General features: G+C 44.6%; 2 protein-coding genes across 7 annotated transcripts in view; one reads left to right on the forward strand and one right to left on the reverse strand.

Annotated features, from left to right (window-relative positions):
• The first annotated feature begins 475 nt into the window (after positions 1-475).
• LOC128872854 (rho guanine nucleotide exchange factor 10) overlaps positions 476-21880 on the forward strand; it is a 38556-nt gene continuing 17151 nt past the window's right edge. The window contains exons 1-6 of one of the 3 annotated variants that reach the window (XM_054115945.1): positions 476-731; positions 1217-1869; positions 5749-5909; positions 6056-6321; positions 7199-7486; positions 7654-7808. In XM_054115945.1, the coding sequence (XP_053971920.1) occupies positions 5802-5909; positions 6056-6321; positions 7199-7486; positions 7654-7808 (817 nt within the window). In that variant the 5' untranslated portion in view covers positions 476-731; positions 1217-1869; positions 5749-5801. Of the gene's footprint in view, positions 732-1216; positions 1870-5748; positions 5910-6055; positions 6322-7198; positions 7487-7653; positions 7809-16259; positions 17090-21880 lie in introns of those variants that run through there. The other 2 variants (XM_054115946.1, XM_054115947.1) reach the window with 2 other exon arrangements.
• Positions 10492-14424, reverse strand: LOC128872855 (uncharacterized). 4 transcript variants are annotated; one of them, XM_054115949.1, is made up of 6 exons: positions 14238-14424; positions 14025-14129; positions 12716-12809; positions 11942-12044; positions 11187-11503; positions 10492-11002 (listed from the first exon to the last, which is right to left on the reverse strand). In XM_054115949.1, the coding sequence occupies exons 1-6, from the start codon at positions 14269-14271 to the stop codon at positions 10627-10629; spliced, it is 1029 nt and encodes a 342-aa protein (XP_053971924.1). In that variant the 5' UTR covers positions 14272-14424; the 3' UTR covers positions 10492-10626. The 4 variants fall into 4 exon arrangements, with proteins under 4 accessions (XP_053971924.1, XP_053971927.1, XP_053971925.1 ...); XM_054115952.1 differs by lacking the exons at positions 14025-14129; positions 14238-14424 and adding exons at positions 13437-13480; positions 13565-13914; XM_054115950.1 differs by lacking the exon at positions 14025-14129 and having other exon boundaries at positions 14238-14421.

The following is a 21880-nucleotide window of genomic DNA, read 5'->3' on the forward strand; positions in this document are numbered from 1 at the left end:
TCCCGAGCCAGGAGAGACAAACGAAACAATGGAACGTCGTCTCCGGCTCGAGTAGCGAGGCGAGCGGGCGGATCGTACTCGCTTGGCTCGCTCGTTCGTCTCCTCAGACTGAGATTACTTTTGTATAATCCCTGAATCAGTAAATAATTCCTGGGATCGATCGGTAATCGGAAACATCGGAGTTAATCGTGTCAGTTATTCTTGCTGTCTAGATTTTCAGTTTATTTCTGTAAAACTTGGATAATATTTTCATTTAAGTATCAGTTACGTTGAAAGGGGTTAATCGTTAACTGTGACCAGCGATTGTCCAGTAATCATAATTCATGAATTATAATAATTGGCCGACGTCAGTGGTCCGCGGTGTGCTCGAACGTGCACGGGGGATTTCCGAAGACAGTTTTCAGGCTCCCGGCTTCGAGAACCGCTTGCTCGTGACTGCCCCCTGGCGTACTTGTTTCTCAGTAGAGGCCGGGCCGCGACCAAGGAGGAACGCTTTGTGCGTGGGACTGGAAAAAGGGAGATTCAAGAAACGTTGGACCGCGAGTTAGCGCCCCGTGCACGTTTGTCGACGCGAGTGCGCGTGCCTTCTGTGTGTTTTCCAACGATTCTTTTGCGCGACGATCTTTCGACGAAGGATGCTTGGTTTTTGATACTTTGAACGCGCGTGCGAGAATCTTTGATCGATATTGGATCACCGTCTCCTAGGCAACGTGCAACCTTTTCGTTCTTGTGTAAGTTCCTGCGTCTGTCTGTGTACAGTGCTGTAGGAACTAGAAATCTGCATTTATCTCACGTTAATAGCGTTTAATGGGTCCTACTTTGTTTGTCAGTTGGTAAAATTTTCTTGTCATATTTCTCGCGCGTGAAAGACAAGATTGGATAACCTGTGTTTCATGTACGTTTCAAACAAATTCGGTTCACTCGAACGATTCTGTCGTTTTAGTACTTTTAATTGCAATTCAAGTTGTTGGCATGTTGGCACTTTCGCGAAGACTGACCACGGACAATTTTTTTATGCACTTTTCTTTGAGTTCCATAGGCCTCACACCCTATACCTGGACAACGCAAAGCGTTGAAAACCTGAAAACTTTACGTACAGCTTTATCTTTGATGATAATTCGAGTTATCGATAGCTTGATTACATTTATTTTTCTTTGCATAATTACGCGGGTTGCGAATAAATTTGTTTGATTGATATCTGGAATTGTGGTTTCAGGTGGACACGCGCGACGGCGGGAGTGTGCGGCATTACAAGTATGTTTACCGACCGGGGACGTTGATTTTCGTGCGAAATCGGTATCAGTCGTCGATCCTCGACCCACGAAGACGATTCGTGAGACGCGTAGCGCGTGGATCGGGCCCAGCAGTAGCAATCATCGTTGAGCGGTTGTCATCGGTGGTCGATGCGTTCCCGTGGCTCGGGAGGTCGTCTTATACTCGACACGGCCGATTATCGATCCGCGACGAATAAGTGAATCGAGTGTTGCCGAGAGTGTTCTGTGGTTAAGAAATCCGGTGCGGGCGACGCGTCTTCCCCTCGGTTGGTGTTGGTCGCCTCTTTCGTGCTTGCTCCTTTCTTCTTGCATTCCCTTCGATCGACCTGTCCTTTTCTTCGCTTCGCGATCCTCTCTGTCCGTGTTTCTCTTTCCCCTTTGCTCTCTGTTTCTTTCCTTTCTTTGCTCCATTCCTCGGTCGACCGGTCTCTCAAAGGGGGCGTGCTTGGCCACATTCAACAATGAGCGAACGCAAAACTATCTAAGCACGAGGCGCGAACCAATGGTTCCTGGTGTTTTCTGGCTGTGTGTGGCCCGCGATCTTCGGACCCGCCAAGTGTTTACACCACGACGCGAGTTACACCGCTCGCCCAAGGTAAGTGTACCGATGTTATTAACGTTCCAAACATGAGCATAACTCTTATTCGGATAAAACTTTCCAACCAACAGTCAGAGATTTGTTATTTTGACAGAATTGCTTATACCGGTTACGAATAAATTCTATACAGCTTCCATTCGTTATCCGTTAATTTAAAATTCTAGCCATCTCTGAAGTGAATTTTTGCGATTGGTTCCCAACGGATTGCGATACGCATCGCCGTCTATCGAGCGAAGCGTCGATTTCAATTAACTTTTTAAACGAGTAGTTCGACGAACGAATGGAAACAGTAGAAGGGAGGGAGGTACGCTTAACTCGGTACAAAACAATTAACCGTCTAACGTTTTTCCTTCTTCGTTGACCTCCGAGCGTTGAGGGAATACACAGAGACAGAGAATGTTCGAAATTTCGCCGGGATTGAGTTTCCTAATCCGTCGCGCGCTTGCAGTCTGGTTTCGCTACGCCGGCTTTGATTCATAATCGTCGAGTCAATAGGTATCGCGTTCCCATTTCGAAATACCATTGCCTCCTGCGATAGATCGTGAGAAAAGTTACCGGCCGCGGGCATACCAGTCTTTCTATTATCTATACTGAAAATCGTCCATCACTCTCGATTATTCGAACGCATTGATCAATATGCGACACAGAACAGTAGGATTCGATCTTTATTGTGAAACACGTACGCGTTATCGCAACGTACTTTCTCATTTACATAACTAGATTGCGGATTATTATGCGTTTTATGACAAATGAAAATATATGGAATTCTATGAAAATGTCAATCTACAATAATGTACATGGTACGTTACTTAGAAGATGAGACCAACTTTTATGAAAGCTTAAACTTTTTTTTCTGTATCTGTGAAAATATGAATTTGCATAAACTATACGTAACCGATAGGCGTTGCTCCTTGCATATCGATAGCGATCTATTCTTCTTAGAAAGATAGGCGAAGTCGTCTGCGGACTATAATTTTCTAGTTTTTTCCTATTCGTTCTGAAAATAATCCAGGCTAATAATTGGTCGAATAGAGACGAATAATTGAGCACCAGGCACGTGCTTTGAAAGTCAGACTTAGCAAATTGGACACGCTTTAAGACTCGACCAAGTCCCTTTCCGCTCGAATCGGGATGAAACGGAATAGACCCGACGTAAGAGGCTTTTCACACAGAGATTAGAGAGTCGTGTTTTCATCCTCTCGAGGAGGTCGGTACTAGGCTTAGGACTGTTCCTGTATGTTGTTGGTATTGGAATGCTGCGTAGAAACTTTGAATACGTATATTAATTAATATATTCAAAAATATTCGATACTCGCATAGGATAGTTCGATATTGGAATTGTATCGGAATAGCTGAAATATCTGTATAATTTACTTGAACGAGCGTGGTAGGTTTAGCGTTAAGTTTGTCGTGCGGAGGGTATCAACGCCATCGGCCCTTGTTCCTATAGTTTCGGCAGTTGTTGGATCGCATCCAAAAATACCCGTCGTCCGCTGAAAATATATGTGTATGTATATTCGTGGCGCGAGACAGGACATACCGGAAACAATATCTCAGTTCGAAGAACCTTGTGTTCCCGATCGTGGCGGGTAATGCACGACTCTGTAACGTTGGCCTGCTGATATTGACACATTTGCAAGGTATATCGATTAGATTAAAAATTAAACATTTTTGTCGTTATCCATCGACAGGCAAAATTTGGACAGAGTTCAGCTTTTCGACGAATTTTGTATTTTTAAATAAAAAAATATTCGCGTATACTAATTTTGAACAAGCGATCGAATGTCACGGTAAGATATAGCCGACAAACGTTACGATTGATCCCGTTATCAAAGACAGTAAACGTATCCAGGTGGAGATGTCATTTAAATAGCTGTATTCTTCGGTTTACCCTCGCAGTAACTCGAGTAAACGTTATACGTAAGCCAACGGCGACTGAGAACGTTGAATTCTCAATGAAATTGTTGATATTCAAAGCTCGATGTCGGTATCTAGCGAATACGAATCGCCTCGATGTTACGGCAAATATTTACAAACAAAGATACGATCGTTGGTGATCGTCGTAACGAGATTTCGTGAAATCGTTATTTCTTCGAAAGTTTGAGAATACAGCGGTCGTTTCTAGACCTTCCAAAGTCACGGTACAAGGACAAGGAGCTGTGTAATCCAGGCAAACGTTTATTATGCTGTCGTATAACGTCAGGCGGGTGTGACGAATTCCATTACGAAATTATGTTACATTGTTGCGCAAAGGCTGTAATTTCCACGAGATAACGTTGTAGGAGAAACATATTTTTGAGCTCTCATGTTCTTCGGTGTTCCTTTTCCCTAGAAATACTAATAATAGTTGAGGTGAAAATTATAGAATTATCGACGTAAGTATTGTTCACCGTGACGGAAGAAGCAAAATATTGTTCTCTATAATAAGTATTTATAATTAATAATCTAATTCCTCTTTTAGACGTTGGACAATAGTCAACTCCCGGAAATGACAAGTATCTAATCTGTGCGACGTAGATATACACGCAAACAACACGAATCGCAATTTTATCATTTCAATATTTAACAAAACAATTTTTGTTTCCCTTTTATGATAAAAATTTGAAGACGAGAGATTTCGCGAGACGAATATTTTCAAAAATAGTCACAATATCGTTGATATTATACGCTACAAAAATAAACCCGTGACCAAGAGAAACATACCATTTTAGAATAATACGATAGAATGATTCCAATGTAAATTTATTTAAACGAAACAAAATTAGAGTTGCGCGAGGCTCTATGTCGTCTGTACGTAGGGGGGCCGCCACTGGCCATATCTCGCGTTTCCTTGTCCGTTGCCCATAATCGCCACTCTCCGTCGGTAATTTCGATCGACGTGTTCGATCGGAAAAGAATTATGACTCGGGTCGAATCACTTTAGTCAGTAATTGACTGCATTAACGTTACGTGGACAGGTGAAGATAGACACCGATCGTTTATCATGCGAGGACCAGCACGCCTTGTCTATGCTCGTGGCGTTCGTGTTCCCATACGCCACCTACACAGACCGAACTTGAAGTTCGTTTCCGCGGAGCTGTCCCGTTTCTCGAAGGTTTTTTCAAACGTGGACAATGGCGTCACAGAGTAGTTTTACTTGGTTTTACAACCCCTGTATTCCATCCGTCTTTGTCTAGCAGAGCTTGCGTACAAGTGCATGATTTCGCCTACCCTCTTCCGAACCTTTTCTTACAAACGTTTATTCTCTTTATTCAATTGTGTCAGGTATTAATTATTTGGACTTTTTTGTTTTATCGCCAAAACAAATAATAGTTTCGTTATCAGCGTCATTTCAACTGTCATTTTCTACGAAATTTCGAACTTTTCGATTTTAACATTTTCGAAGCTTAATTGTCTGCGCCGAGCAGATAGTGAAAGCGGAAGTTTCCCGTGATTATCACGGAGGAGTAACAAAGTTGAAGGCGAGGAAGCAGAGGAGTTTGCGTATAAACGTGAGATAGAATCGGAAGCGCGGTATCTATAAGAAAAAGAATACAGGTGTGGGACGCGATGCGACGATTGAGATTCAAAACCAAGCATATAATTCGAACAGCCGTATACGCTCAACGGCGTGTAATAATAATCTCCACCGGGTGTTAGATCCGGCTAACAAGATAAACGTGTTGTTATTCGCGACGCTGGCATTTGTGTTCCATCGCGAGCTACGATAATAACGATGGAAATTAACCTGTTTGACGTTGGAACGGATACGTCTCGGATTAAATTGTATCGTCGCGATGAAATTGTTCGTGGAATCGTAGAGAGATTAAGTCGCTATTCGCAGTAATAGTGGAAAATAGTGTTCGATATAAATTTTTTTTTTCTTTTTTTTAACAGAAAATTGCCAAGACAATGAGAAAGAGGCGCATTAATTAGCCGAACGATGCATCATGGCCTCCTCTTTAGGGGGACCAGGACTGACGTCTGGTGTTCCAACACCGCGAAGAGTCAACCTGGAATTTCCACCGCCACCGCCTTATCCACCTCCCCACAGTCAGGTATAATTTGCATCGCGCGATGCTTTACTTAAATCGTACTTGCCTTTAGCCCCCATTATTTTAAACGATTTCTTCCCAAGGTCAGAAGGTTATCCTAAGAAGAAAAATATTATTTTCTGCTAATGAACGGTTCTCGTTTTTGTCAGATGGCCTGCACGGGTCTGACGGATCCTGCATCGGTGGCGTCGCCCATGGCGAGCTCCGCTCACCAGCATCCCCTTCAGGATTATTCGTACGCGTACTACGAACCAGGCCCGAGCCGACTGCACGGCGCGTATCCGCCGGAAGTGGGCCTGAATCGTGTGCAGCAGCAACAACAGCAACCACTGCGCCCGGAACCGTTCAAAAGGCACACGTACATGACCCGATACGGGACGGAGGAGAACATTTACGAGGAAATATCAGAGATCAAGTGAGAGGAGCTAGATCTATGCTCGACTTCTTAACGGTTTATACCTAAGACTGAGAGTCCTTTCTTTAAGTAACTGTCGTCCTAGAGAATACGTGCTTAGTCGATTTTTACGAGGCTTCGGTAATAGAAGAAAAATTCCCCTCGGGGAGGAACGCATCCTGCGAGGTAAAGGGTGCTACGCGAGGGTTTCTCGCGGATCGATACCAACGCGGAATTACGTTTCATTTGGTCTAAATGGTTGATGAATACGCGCCGTATGTTCACGAAGTGAACTTCACTGACGCGAGTGAATGCGGTTTTAAGTGGACAACGAGCACATCACCCCGGCCACTTGGCCCGATTCGACGCGCCACGCACCGGATGCCATGAGACGGTGATTAAGTCGCCGGACAATAAGAAAAACAACAGTCGTAGATTGTCCGCGCAGCATCCACTAAGTCATTCATCGGGACAGGATAAATACCCATTCAAATTGACTAGGATTCCCGAGTAAATTATTATGCGACACGGCGGCCGCCGCTGTCCCTTTTAAACCGTTACCATTAATAGGATGCGCTCCCGAGGAAGCCTTAAAGGGCGAATTTGGTCGATGAGGTTTCGCGAGGCGATAGAGCTTGAAATACCCAAGTCTGTGATTATTGTTTTCTCGGGTCAGGGTTAATAGTTTACGAGATAGTTAAGAGGACTAGGGACAGGGCGGTCAAAGAGCTCTGAAATTAAGCGCTACAGAATAAAAACAAAGAAAAAGAGCAAAGGAAGGAAAATCTGATCAAACATCGATCCGCGAAGATTGATGTATAATTGAATCATTTTCAAACGATGATCGCATAGGTTTGGCGAGGTTTGTATTCATGCGTAAATCGTCCGAATTCATTAGCAGACAATGCCACCGAGCGTTGCACGGCTCGAGGAGGTCCCTGGTGGCGGAGGAGGTCCGAAGAGTCCAGTCACGGCATCGTCGGGTACTGGGGGAATTGAACCTGAGCGTGGAGGCGATGCTGATGCCGACCGTGGCCGACAACAACGACGAGGATGAGCCCCAGGATCAACGAGGAGCGTCCACGGAGGAGCTGTTATCTTCGGTCAGTCCCACCGACGACCTCCTTTCACCTGTTGGCTGTGATATGGACAGTGGCTTCAGTGGAAGCTCCAGTGCAAGTTACAGGTTGATAGAAATTGTAATTATAGTTTTAAGAAATAGTTGCGAAACGAGAGCAACGCCAAGATTCGCGCGTTACTTATATTTTTATGCGTTGTTGCGTGCGTCAGCGTGGCATGTCCATGCTCGTAAAAGTGGAGAGATAGTAACGTTTTCAACTGTTATTTGCTTAGGTCCGGACTGGGGTCCTTGAGGAGAGGAATGGGTAAAACTAGCACGCCGGAATTGCCGGTCGGTCAACGTAAAACGAAGGCCGCTATGATCTGGAAAAAGGGTTGGAAAGGCTGGAAAAAGCTGCATTCTTTCGGTAGCAACAACAACAAGACTGGTGAGTCGTACGCAAGTGCTCGATTACTCGTCGAGAGTTTCTATACTAGTTACGTTTACTTTTAGAAATAACTCTGAAACAAGCTTACGCGTCTTGGTCGAGCAGTAAGTAGTAAGATCGTTCGAATAGTATTCGAAGAGTAGACTATAATCGAATATACACATAATATTCAGCGTTCAATTATACGCATCGAAATGCAGAACGACTCGAGGACTAGCCCCCCTGTTGTCAGGCGATACCTTTATCGTCCGCGTCGCGTAGGTGGGATAACGACCCTAACTCATTGTGTTTGGTTCTGTTTCTACGCTCGCCGCCGTCTTAAGGACGATAAATCCCAACAATGAAAGTGCAATCGACTCTGGTCAAGCATCGGTCACGAACCACTCACGGACACGAATTAATTGCCACCGCGGCTGTGACTTGGTTAAAAATTCTCGTTGGGCGACCCGTGATTCGCGTGCCATGACTACCAACCGCGAGAAAGAAAGACATATCCCAGGTGTGTGCCCCTCCTTTTCTGCAAGTGTCTCGAGAAGCATGCGAACGCTCGACACCTTCGGTCATGTGTGACCAACGCGGAATGTCTTAAATAACGAGTAATAATAATAATTCCTATTTTATGCGGTTATAATTCCTTTCAAACTTTTTCTTTTTTTTTTTTTTTTTACTGGATTTATTATTATTAGACTACTCCAAAGAATATTGGTCATTTCGAAACTTTAATTTCTAAGCAGCTGAATGATATTCCTTCGTAATTTAACGTAGGATATAGGAAAGATGGTATCGAACACCTTACCCAGCGCTGAAAATATTCGATCAGTGTATGACCCAGATAATCGTAGTATATCGTGGTAGATTGATGGCGAACCTGATGGAATATCGCCAAGCGGTGGGAGGTGGCAATCGCGATTCGCGATCAATGTTGGTGTGTAACGCACACGCACAGCGATCAGATGGTCGGGCACCTTTTGTCCGTCTATTTCATGGCCCTTTGTCGCGCATAACTGCACAAGTATGTACGGGCCTTTCTTTCATGGGAACACAGGCCGGGGTATGACGCAAGCGTTTGGCCCCGCGCTCTCGTGTGCATTTGGCGCACGAACCGAGTTAATTATTGGTACTTGGAAGGGGTCAGCCGCGGGGTCACTCGGTGGAGAAGCAGATGCGAGACCACGTGCACGCCCTTCTCTTGCCGCTTTAATCTCTATCTCCCTCGAGTCGCTCTTTCTGCCCCACGGCCACTTGGATTTTCAGGTTGGTATACAGGATGGCCAAAAATAAGCGACGCTTGAAATAATGCCTGAACCGTTAACTCTTTGTAACATCGCGTGACTCTTTATTTACTTGCTCGATAATTCACTTTACCGACTCGAAAATTCGCCGACAGATAAGATTTATCTTTGCGATTCCACTTGATTCGCGTCTTTTATTGGATCCTCGTTTTACGTCAGAGGCTAATTACCCGTGTTCACGGACATAGTTCGGATAAGCGATTATCGATTATTTTTACCGTTCGGCGTTCTTACCGCGATTACAGAGTTCGTCGGCTTCACCTTGAAATTCCGAGAAGAGTCTCCACATCCGGTGGCCACCACAAGGCTGGTATTGTTTCGAGCGCTAGACGAGCGTCCTTCATAGTTCGGCGTTGAGATTAGGGTAGGCCCGAGGCATTCGAGAATCTCGATGGATTCCCGGAAACCATATGGTTCACTTAACAGACTGCTCTTTTCCGAACATCTGCTCGCGAACAATCTCGGCACTCTATCGAATTCGGCATTACGAAAATTGTATGGTTCTTGCCCAAACCAACTCTGATATTAATTATAATTGCATCGTTGACATAGAGATGATAGAAAAATGCGCTAAACAGAAACAGTAGTCTACTCTATCTGTGATACCTCTACGGATACAATAGGTCTTTATTATTCATCGAGTACGGTATCAATGGTCAATGGCATTCGCCAAGTTTTCCTATCGTTAATGAGAGATCCTTCGTTTCGGTCACGTTTGAACGCTCGCACGGTAGAATGCGTGTAATTGCCAGCGAAAGAAACGTACTTCCTTTAAAAGGAACAATCCAACGGTTTGTCCGCGATATAGCAGTTATCGAAAGGAACACGAAACCCTTGGCAAGAACGAAAGGTATGCGAAAAACATCGAAAGAAGGCTAAACGCATTACGAGCCGAGAGAAAGGCGCCAGACGAGACTCGGCTCGCGCTATTATCGCGATACTTTATTGGTATTCGTTTCGACAGCGTGTAATATTCGTATCGTAATCGATCTGGCTTCGATACCGTGCTTCCCTTGCCTTCGAGTAACTCTACGATCGAGTCGATTCCGTCGTTTCTTTTCGCTCGCGATCGCTAACTTTTTCATCGTCGCTATACACCGATGGTGAATGAAACCACGACACGATGCAAAGAAACGCGATCTCGAGTGGCGTCGAGCGTCTGTGGCGCCACTCAACGGTCAACGTAACTAACTACATTTATTCTGGATTCCCCACAAACTGCACTCTCTTCCATCGGTTTAAGAAATAAATCGTACAGTTGTATCGGATCGATTTTGTTTCGTTAAAGGTAGCCAGACTACTCGTCTCTGTCTACCAGCTGTCTACACTCTACATTTTCGTATCATTTTTATATCAACGATCTCTGTCTGTAAATATCAAATACCAAAGAGTAATACCAACATCGTTTAATAAAAGAGACACCTTATAAAGCAATGTACAGTTAAACCCGTCGTGCAATAATCGATTACGTTGCGATTCCTGAAAAAAGTATATTTGAACGTGATCCCTCGACTGTGGAGACGACGTCACAGCTTATTGGCGATGGTCTCCACAGCGTGCATCACTCGGATCATGATGGATCTATTCTCCTCGTCCCTTCGTTTCATATACTCGAAGATCTGCTCGATACGACGATCGGTCCGTGACTCGTGATCCTCGAGATAGGGGGCCCGCGTTCTTCTCGACTTTCTCGGTCTTCCCTCATCCTCGTTACGTGCGGCGGTCGATCGTCCTTTGTCTCTGGTGGAATCGACGACGTCGTTTCCTCGTAACCTCGACAAGTCCTTAGAGCAGTCTGCCTCCGACGTCACTTTTCTGATCGTGAGCTCCGTAGCGCGCGGTAAACGTGGCATCGATGCCCTAGGCTCTCGTTTCCTTCTCGCGTAACTCTTGCCAGTTTGCCTGAAAATTAAGGGCTCCTTTTGCCGCGAAAAGATCGAAAGAGGACGCAAAAATTGTTAACCCTTAGCGATTCTATGTCAAACAGGGCGAGGCTCGACAAAAATGTACCGAAATTGGAAAATCTAAATCGCGGAGGGTTAATAATTTTTTAATTTCGTTCAAGTTATTTGATCTTGGACTGTACTTAGTAGCTTCTCGCGTCGGTACTTTCTCGATTTGAATCGAGGTGTCGCCGAAAGTTCTCAGCCTTTGGTCAGGGTGTAAGTCGACATCTCGACGCTCGATTTCCGAGTCAGATCCGACAGGAAGCGCGTCCACCGACGAGGTGGGCTCTTCCGGTGTCACGGAGACGCAAAGGAATTCGTGGGGATCGATGTACTCGTCGTGATTCGGCGTTCCCCCGCGGTCGTGCCCTCCCAGGAGCTCGTCGATCGCGCTGTAAAAGGGCCAAGAGACGTCGTCCTCCTTGTTTCTGTCTCCGTGTACCGGGTTCCTCAGTTCCTTCAACAGATCGCTGTGGCAGATGCATAGTAGTAACAGGACGAGAGCTAAGCGAGTCGTGCTCGGTCGTGTCCTTCGCGCGCGTGCGTGTGTGTGTGTGTGTTTATGTTTGTGTGCGTGTGTGTATCCATAGATTTTCTCGCTGATCCAACCAAACACGAGGCAAAACTTTACTCGAATCGTAGGTAATGAATAAAACCAACCAAAAAAACATTAAAAAAATTAACAATATTCCTTTCTCCTTTGTTAATACGAGAGCCAAGTTTTCATCGAGCTAGTAACCCAGAGACCTCGCTCACGCTCGACCAAGGAACGCGTGCGTTTATTATCCTTGACGAGTTGGGGGCACGAAACGGAAGACGATAAAGTAAATTAACGTGGACGAACAAGCGATCGTGGTTAATCGCGAGATAATAAAAGGCATCCGCCTCGTCTCACTTTGTACTGCTGCAACAGGTTCGACCATTTCTTCTTCAGCACTCTGTAGTGTACGTTAGCCATAATGGTGGGAAACTCTTCTCGCATTTGTTGCAGAATGTACCTACGAAATCCAAACAGAAACACGATTCAAAACTCATTGAAAATGCTGTATCGAAGTGTCCAATTCTCGGTGGACCACTCGGTATATGTCGGGAATCGTTCTGAAAAATATCCTCGTGTTTTGTGAAATTCTGAGAAACGAACACTGAGGACACTGTTCGCTAGGAAGAAATCAAATCTGCTTATTGTTTTGCTTTTATACGCGCGATAACGAAATCGATAAGTGACGAGTAGCTATGGCTCTCAACTACACGCAATTCTACTAAGCATTTCCATTTCCGTTCTTACAATACACGCATTGCATTTGATGCAGCAGTGTCCTATTAATCCTCCTATTAATATATAAAATTCTATGTCATTACAACCGCTAGTTTGCATACTCGAAGTGGCCTGAAATCGTCAGGTGGCCAACTGTGCATTAAAGATTATTTTATTCCTATCAACCTTGTATTATTACATCGGAAATGTGAATTAGCATAAAATCTGTTGATAGGATAAACAATTCCATTCCAACGGTATTCTCGGAAAACCGTAGGAAGGCTTAGCAATCCCGAATAAAATAGAAACGTTGTTGATGTACTCAAGGATACTTGAAATTCCCTCGTCACGTTATCTCTGAGAGAGGAAACGTTGAAAAGCAAGCGGTATTTAAGACTATAGCCATATACTTACTCCCATCCTGCCTGGGCGGAATATTTGCGGCCAGTGAAGAGCTTTCCATTTTCCTTTCTGAGCTGAATGAACCGGCATGTAAGATTCTCGGTCCCTGTAGACATCCGTAAAAGGTGGGGAGGTGTAGAATCGGCGACCATTTGCGCGTATGGGATTATTATCGCTTATTCGTGCCAACGATTCCTATTAGATTCTATTAGACGCTTATTAGAACGGCAGGAATCTCAACGAATCCAACTCGACGCAAAAAATTAGCAGAGAGAACGATTATTCGAATTCGCGTAATTAAAGTATCCTTGATTCAAGAGCTTTTTTTAAGGAAGCAACTCAACGTATAATTATAAAACATTACAAGCTAATAAACACACGAACAAGAGTGGAGGCAGAATCGATGAATTCCATTATGCGTTTCTTATGCATCGACACAGTCCAATTGTAAGAACAAGAATAACGATGTATGTATAACGTGGCAATTGCCTATGTAGGTCGATTTTTGAAATCTCAAAATTCGACATTTAAACGAGTCACTATGGGTTCCTTATAGTTGGTTGTTTCGATGAAATATCACGAATTACTTCAGCGGCACAGTCGACGATTGTGCAAACGCAAATTATCGTATTATCGACATTTTATTAAATTTTATTTATCACAGAAATAATTATTTTTGCTGATACAACTTATGCAATTTCCGTATATTTAATTAAATTGTAAAACAGGTTACCGAATCTAGTAAATGCTTTTATGCGCCAAGTTCGTTTCCAGCTGCTAAAAAAAAATTACCGTTAGGATGGAAACTCTAATACTAAATATAAGATCGCAGAGTAAAAATAGAAAGTTTATTCGAATTACCTAATACTCTGCCGGAACAGAAGTATAGAATGGAAAACATGAACATAACACGTACGCTACGTGCTTTTCTATTTGCACAGAATTTTGTTACGACGAACACGCATTCTGTACGTAAAGGAAGAACTACGCGTCCTGCCGGTAACGCAACATATACAACGACTCTGTAATATATGTATCTAGCATAATTTTACTTTTGTTACGTCGGTCGAGCGTCAACGATACAAAGCTTCGAGAAATATCGTTGAAATCAATGGGAAATTCGACAGTAAAGATTACAGTAGCGCGACAATCTTGGTAGTAAAATTTGAAATACGATCACCGACCGGTCTGAAATGAGCAAAGGAAGATGGCAAAGTTCAGACCGACATAAAGCAAGCAGTACAGGGACGATGACGCAAGGAAAGACGACTACGACTCGCACTTGCGTATCGCTGTAGTTCTACGTAGCAAAATGGATTACCCGTGACTGACGTATGCGTACGCGGGACTATTAAAACGGGAACGCAGGGAACACCTCGGGTGACATACGTGGAATGTTTCTCTGTCCACTTGGCGCGATCGTCGACTGTAACCATAAATTCGAGACACGAGGCACAGAAAAAGAAAAAATCGTAACACGTGTTCATCGTGAGACACCACCGAGCATTATTTCCCGTTCAAGTAAGAAACTCACATCGAAATTTCGTCTGCTGTGAAGCCTGCGTCATGTTGACCGTTCGATAAGAATCTACCGAGAATGCGATCGTCCGTGTAAAACCTCCTCATAGTCGAGATTCTGATGCGTACTAAAATCTAGACCTGGTTTCAGTCTTCACCGAGAACTAGAGGGGAGTACGCGGAGCACGGGCTGCCACCGCCGTGGTGGAAGCTGCAAACATAGATTTGGTGGGGACGCCGATACTTAGACGGTATATACGCGAGTTTGTCCGTGGACAACGCGTATAACCGGCCGCTCTTTGGGTGCGTGCCAAGGCAAGAAAGGAAAACAAACCGCGTCGCCATCTTCCATTAAAACTACGCAACAGCTCTTTTTCCTCTTGCTCGGCCAACCAACCATCCACCGTGCTCGCCGCCTCGCTGCGTTATCGACCACACTATTCCTAGCGAATCGTATCGATTCCTCGGCATAATAGTCGGCAACAATTTTTAATCTTGCCTCAAACCTGACGAGCAAACCTTTGGCTGGCCAGTATCGAAAAAAATGTTTGTAAATACGATCAACTAGCAGCTTTGGCTATTTGCCCCATTGGCAACGCTATTCAACCGACATATTTTGATCTTGGCTGAAACTTTTATTTCCGTCAGATGGCTAACTCAATTTCATAATGCGATTTAAACGATGTCGATGAAGTTTTATTTTTCTTCCAAAATGTTAGGTTAGGTGTTTCGATTGTTCCAGTTGAGAAAATTGAATACATTCTAAAGCAATATTAGACAAGTTTTGCGAGAAAGTTGCCATCTCTTTTTGTTTTGTCGTAAAACGTCTTTATAGTATACAGTACTCGCGCAGCGTTTATACTCGTGCAATGTCGAGTCCAGTTTTTTGCAACAAACGTATTTCGTGCACAAAGTAAACGCGTGGATTTCCGAATCGCGTCGCATTTCACCTTCATAAGCATTCTTTGTGTCCCAACATATTGCTTACATTGACTTTCTATGCCTTGCGAGTTACACACACGGCATGCTTTGCACCATTTCTTCTCCGATGCTAACATAATTATAGTATTAAATGTAGTATGGGTTCAAAGAAATGAAATTTCAATTTCTGCGATCATTCATCGTATTTTAGAACATTTTTATGGGCGGCATACGGTATAACTTCCGAGGAGTGGCATATATTACTTATCGCGAGGCTAAGATCTAGGTGCATGCATAAGTTGAACTCTTACTAAGTTTTCGACGTGAGATTGACGTGTTTAGTCTCGCGAAAATATCCAGTGCGATGGTTGATAAATTCGATAGTGTCGGCATGCGTATATATCGACCATGCATTTAAAGATACATCGATAGCTAACTCGGGTTTATGTATTTTACGTTAAACATAATTGAACGGTGAAAAATTTTGCCGTGCCCTGAAAATAAACAGGTCCGGTTTCCAAATTTTCTTCAAAGGCTGAACGCAACGCGAGTTTCTTTTTTCACGCAGTTCGAAGTTTTCTTAGAATTTTCCTTGGATTCCGATCTGTCAAGTAGGGAAAGCTAGGTTTACATTTTCAAAGAGAGCCCTCAGAGTCCAGCTGCCACACGTTTTTATTGTTCAACAATGCCCCAGCTCAGAAGATCGCCCTTTATCAGGGTCATTCGAGCAGCAGTTCTCGCGACTGCGGCCAGTGTCTGAAGTGGCGCCGCATGGCGGCTGTTTCGGCCAACCATTACAAAACGACGAGGCGGTCTCTGTTTTCCTTTCTCTGCCGCGGTTCTACCCTCTCCCTCTTTCTTCCCTCTCGCTTCTTCCGTTTGCTACACACAGAATCGTCCACTCTACTCTCGCTTGCTTTATCAGGGCCGGCTGAAGGGCACGCGGTTACTCTAGACGTAGAAACTAGAACGATAATACTTGGACGCTTTATTTTCAATGCGTATATATTATCGTGTTATTTCATTTTTTACATGAAAAATTATAAAGAGAGCCAGCACGCGGCCGAGGCGTTGTATAACGTTTTTAGCTGATTTCTCCTATCGCCGAGTAACATGTACGTACACTTTCAGACAAGTTCTTATTAATTAGAAGCAAAGAGAAGAAATTTACAAGATAAGTTTAAAGCGGACGCATCGAAAGTGGAGGCGCCTAGAGAAGTTTTGCACGGCCCCTATGCGATGCCTGCTCGATTTACGGCTAGATCCATCCCTGCGTTTTATCTTTGTCTCTCAATAACCGGCCCGTCGATCTCTGTCTTTCCCGTTTCCTCTCTACTCCTGGCGTCCACTCTTTCATTCTCTCCAACTTTCTCTCTCGTTCGCAGCTTGCAGTGAGCAGTACCCTCTGTTCCATTCTCTCGCTCCCCGGCGCGGCGCCGCGCCGCGCGTCTCTTTTCAGTCGGTACGTCGCAACCTCCGCGTTCTCTGTCCTTGTCTCTCCTGTTCGTGCCCTTCGTTTCCATGCAACCTCCCTCAGTGCGTGACGGCTCCGCGGGCCACAGAGAGCCAGTGAGGCGCGCGCGCGCGCGGCCATGTTTACTCGGTTTCGGTGGCGTTTCTTTGTCGGACAGAACGCATTCTTATCGGTGCACGCCGCGATATTAATTATGCTCGCGGCCAGCCGCCGCTCGAGCACGTGTGCGTCGTGATTCGTCCGTTGGTCGCTGCTCCAAGTGTCGTTCTCGCTTAACGCGACTCTTTTCGGACACGCGTATGTTGGCCTCCGCGAAGCACTGGTTCGCCAAGCACATTGCGTAGACGCGAGTGAGACACCCGGTGCTGGATAAAAGAATAACATCGTGGCTTAACCTGGAGGACGATACGCGAGGCAGATCGCTCGCCTCCGCGAGATGGAGGAGCTGCATAACGGTGTCATCCTAATAAAGTGTAAGTTTTAGTTTCGCGCGTATCTGTCAATCTTCGCCAACCGTCAGACAGCGTTTCGTAAACGCCACTGTTGCTTCGTGTACCTTGTACCACGATCTAGTCGACGATTATCGTTTCGAATCTAGCCTCGATTTATCGCTAACGAGTAAATCGGTAATCGTGATCGATCATCGACGAATAATCGAACGCTACTACCAGCTCCGAAAGAGGTCAATTTACCGATCGATGATACCACGCTTCTCTAAAGCGGGGCGAAACAAACAGGACGCGGTGACAAGTGGAAAGACATATCGTCTCGTTTTAGAGCGTTACAAGGAGTAAACGTAGGGCTTTTCAAAGTCAAATCGAACGCAGTACTCGTTAGAAGAATAATAGCAAAGTAATCGCTGCCCAACTCCGCTGTTCGATCTTACATCTCTCGCGTGTGTTCTCGGTGTGATTTCGCGTGGCATGCACGCTCGGTGACGGCGTTCAACCAGAAACAGAGCGTTCACCCCTCTGTCACGGACGGATCTAAATTCCTGAACCGCTGAGTCGGTAAATTCACACACTTTAAACTTCGAATTTATCGCGAAACGATTTTTTGGCGATCTAGATCGCGTTTCGATACGAAATCTTTTCCTAAACGTTGCTTGACGTAACGGTTAAAGAGGGCACGCTTGCAAGATCGTTTCGACGATCGGGCATTTAACGAAAAGCTTGGTAAGGTTCGAAGTTTTTAAGCGAGACGGTGCAATGGATTTTGTTGCGACACAGTCGATCATTGTTTCGGCAATTGGCATCGGCACGGATTGCGTGGAAACGGTGAAATACTCGAATCGTGCGGTGTTAGCTTCAGGACAGTGCCCGTTCCGCGTTCTTGGCGTAGCGTCCATATATGTTTCTTTCTCACCTACTGGAAGATTCTCTTACGAATAAATTTACGATCGGCAGACATTCGCTAAATGCATACCGAACGAATCCAGTTTAAATTTTTCAGTTTTTCTGAAGCAATTTCTCGGTGATATATTTGAATCATATATCATCGAATAAATAACGAATCAGACGTGGTTTTACGCATTATTCGAATTTTCTAGCGAACAAGAAATCCGTCCATTTCCGTTAGAGACGTTTTGAAATAACTAGTCGATAAAGTAATCGTAGCATGACTAATAATCTGTGAATCACTTCGTCGCCTGAGGTCACCGTGTCTAGTTTGGTACGTTTTGATTAATATCGATGGGTCAGTTTTTAAATTTCGTTTGTTTTCGACCCGAAGAATTACTCGATTATTTTTTCATCGCAAGGTATTCAAGCTTGAAATTGTTAAATAAGTCTTGGATGAATAGTTTGTATTCGCAACGTAGAGTGCGTAGTTTCTTGGCTCGTAAACGCTCACGGATATGGATTTTGCAATTTTATTTCCCCCTGACATGTTTGCGTCGTAAATCTGGTAACTACCGACCACACGCGGACCATTATGTCGCGAAGCAATAGTATATCGAGTTAATAGTTGCGTGTTTCATCGAAAAAGATATTAACCCTATGTTTTTAATGCTGAATCGAGGCATACGAAATCGAGGTATCGTAAGCGACACGCCTTTGAGTTGGACCGATGCTATAACGACACTTGTGAGACACAGTAGTAAAATTACGATTCGTCTTAATTCGAAATTGGGACGTCTAGCTGACCTGGTCCGGGACACCTCCGCTTGTTGGTTAACATGGTAATTTATGCCGAGCGATGTATTACCTTATAAATCGCGCGAGCGGTATCGAATGTGTCTGGATGATCAGGGATTCTCAACGGCGGCCATATTGGCCCTGCAGTGGGCCATATCGTATCTCTTCGTAATTACAGACGAAATATGTGAAAATATTCGAGGCGTCACGATTTCTGCGTGGATCACGAAAGATGCTATTTTAGTAGAATGATTTTTCATATTGTAAATATTTTTGCCAACTAGCATCAACTACTAGAATCCAAGGAGATAGATAAAACTCAGAGATAGTCACGAGTCGAGCGAGGTTGAGAGATACTATGTCGGATCATAGGACCTGTTATTCACGCGTGGGCGTGCTTTCTCTAATAAAAGTGCAGATTGAAATGTCATACCAGCGTCGGTATTTCTCCGGTTATTAAAAATGTACCGTTTGTATTCCGTTCGACTCATTGTGCACGTAGATGAACCGGTTGAGATAGTGAAAGGGAACAAATAGGTACTAATTTGTACCTTTCGAAACGACGTGGATAATTGTACGCTGAACACGTCCGATTGAATATTCATCGACAACGAACCATAGATCGTTTTCTGTACCAGAGGTTATACGGTTCGTCATACTCGTCAAGGCGTGACCCACGTGGATTGGCGTCTCTTGACGCGCGTATTTTCGCCCAGTTTATACTCGGTTAACGTTAACGCCATCTAACGGCCAACTGAAACGAAATTTATTACGCAAGGCTCGCGTCGTAAACCGAGCTTCGCTTTTCGCGCGACCAGATAATGGTATCTTTGCCGCGTTCTTCGTCATCGTTCCAACGTCTAAAAATATGTCTATAGTCCAGAGATGGGCAAAATTATTATCCGGATAAAAGATTCCGCCACCAAAAGATACATTTTTTAATTCGAATTATATTATATCGTGTGAAACTTATCTCGGTATATTTACGGAAGATCTAGGGGAAAAATCTTTGCGATGTATATGTGGTCGACGCGAGTGGACGCAACAAAATTAAACGTGAAACGAGAGAAAAAAAGAATGGAACACTGACCGTGACAAGCATCGCGTGTCCGCAACCGCAAAAGGCAATTCGTTGCGATAATGGCGCGGGAGATACACGTAATTCGATACAACCTGTATTATGCTAGATGCGAGCTACTCCGATTTTCCTAAAACCAGTTTCGTTTAACTTTTCCTCTCTCCCACAGATATATCGTTAACAAAGTTCAATGCCTCTAAACAGACATATACTCCCGGCGATGTCGGTCCCAAGAATCTGTAAATATTTCGATCGATAAAATTTCGAAAAATAATTTTCGAGCCCCCCACGTACATCGTAACATACGTACACCAGGCTCGAGGTGGTTAAGAAAAGAATCGTCTAATCGCTTCTCGATCCATTGTTCCGTTGTATCGGGTCGAGGTCATCGATCGGTTGCATAATGTCTCGTCGAAGCTTAACCGGACTTGGAATCCGCTCGTCGAGGAAATCCAAAAAGAAAATCTAAATGTACGGTTGCCCCATTGCTAACCGCACAACTTTCGATCGCTATAAACACTCTTATCGCGTTCGTAAACGCGTAATGCTGCGCGGCGCGAAGTAAATCTTTCGAATCGGTTGGCAAATGCGTTAACGAACCGGCGCGTATTATGGAGGCGAAACGGTTGCAAGCTAATCTCAGTTATGCGTGTTGAAACACGAACGATTAAGGGGCAAGGGATAAACGGGCGCGTAGTCGCAGTAAATTCGGCTCCCAGCTAGCGAAAAAGGAAGTATTCTCGTGCCGATGACTCCTCGAATCGTGGACTCTGTCGTCAGAAATAAAGTTAGCGGGGAGCACGTGTGTCACTGTAAAAAGCTGCCCTCTCCGTGCGTGAGCCGCTCACATGACTCCGTGCACGGCTAACGTGTGCGCACTCTCACAATGAGCATTCAAGTGCCGCGCTGTTGCCAGACTTATATTAGGCCCACACTCTCCCATACGGCCGCTTTTAACTAATTGACGCGCCCTAAAATTAATGCCTCGCGTCGCGAACGCGAAACATCCCACTTTTTTCCACTTGTCGTGTTGATTTTATGCCAGGCTTTGTTTAACGAGCGGGTATTTCTTCTCACGATACATTTTACACGCGTATGAACCGAATTTAGCGAGACTGCTTACAGAAGAAACAACTAGTTGTTTATTTTGCGTTCGTTATATTTATTTAAATAAGAATTTTCATCTACACTTAATATTTCTCGGTTTCGCGGTAAAATGTTGGATCAAGGTTAGGGGATTGCACCGGGTACAAAAAGAATGTTTTACGATGGAAATATGGAGCAATTAATTGTCACGGAGGGGCACGGAGATAAATAACACGTGTAGTAGTTGATTGGACATGTAGATATAGTATAATTTGACGCGTGTACACACCTGTGATGCAACACGCATTACAAGACTCTTCCGGAAGACAAGGACGGTGTTGTGTATCCTCTGTTTAATTGAATTGCCCTCGCGATTAATTGCGACCTCCGACACCCCTTCCCTCTTCGTTCGTACAATCGTCACGACTGGCTTAATGTTTCGTGAATTTTAATAGCGGGCCTGCCTATTGACCTCGATACGTTGCTCGATGCTATCGTATATGTAACTATTTAATAGATTTTCGTTGAAATCGATAATATCGAGTAAAAGTTCGGAAATTGTTGTTTAAGCGGTTTTCCTTGTTTCCATTGACCCCAGTCTCCCCAACAGTCTCCGCAACAGAATCCAGTCGCGCTTGCAAACGAGAAAGTGTGTGTGGGATGGCCCGTAGAAATTGCGGTGCTACCGTACCGTCCCTGGTGAGAGAACGGCCATCTACCTGCAGACTTTGTTGTGCATTGCCGCATTGCACCTGCACGGTATGCGTTATCCGTTCGGTGTGCCCGTTCCTATTTAACCGGCACCGACCAGACACACCGCGATGCATCGACGGGAACGCAGTCGAGAGGGATGCGCGTCCTATCGGCTTCTATTTTCGCAGAAGAGGAACAATAATATGCGCCTCGTAGGCGAGGCACGTTTACGTAGGTGTTCGATGGAACGGGGCAAGCTTAACTGGTTCGCG

Source organism: Hylaeus volcanicus, chromosome 2 (genome assembly GCF_026283585.1).
Source record: "Hylaeus volcanicus isolate JK05 chromosome 2, UHH_iyHylVolc1.0_haploid, whole genome shotgun sequence".
NCBI lineage: Eukaryota > Metazoa > Arthropoda > Insecta > Hymenoptera > Colletidae > Hylaeus > Hylaeus volcanicus.

Coding starts and splice junctions, on each gene's coding strand:
- LOC128872855 (XM_054115949.1), bottom strand. CDS start 14,271: ATGACGCAGGCTTCACAGCAGACGAAATTTCGAT. Junction 14,130..14,237: donor ACAGCAGACGAAATTTCGAT/GTGAGTTTCTTA, acceptor TTATGGTTACAG/TCGACGATCGCGCCAAGTGG. Junction 11,504..11,941: donor ACCTGTTGCAGCAGTACAAA/GTGAGACGAGGC, acceptor GATCTGTTGAAG/GAACTGAGGAACCCGGTACA.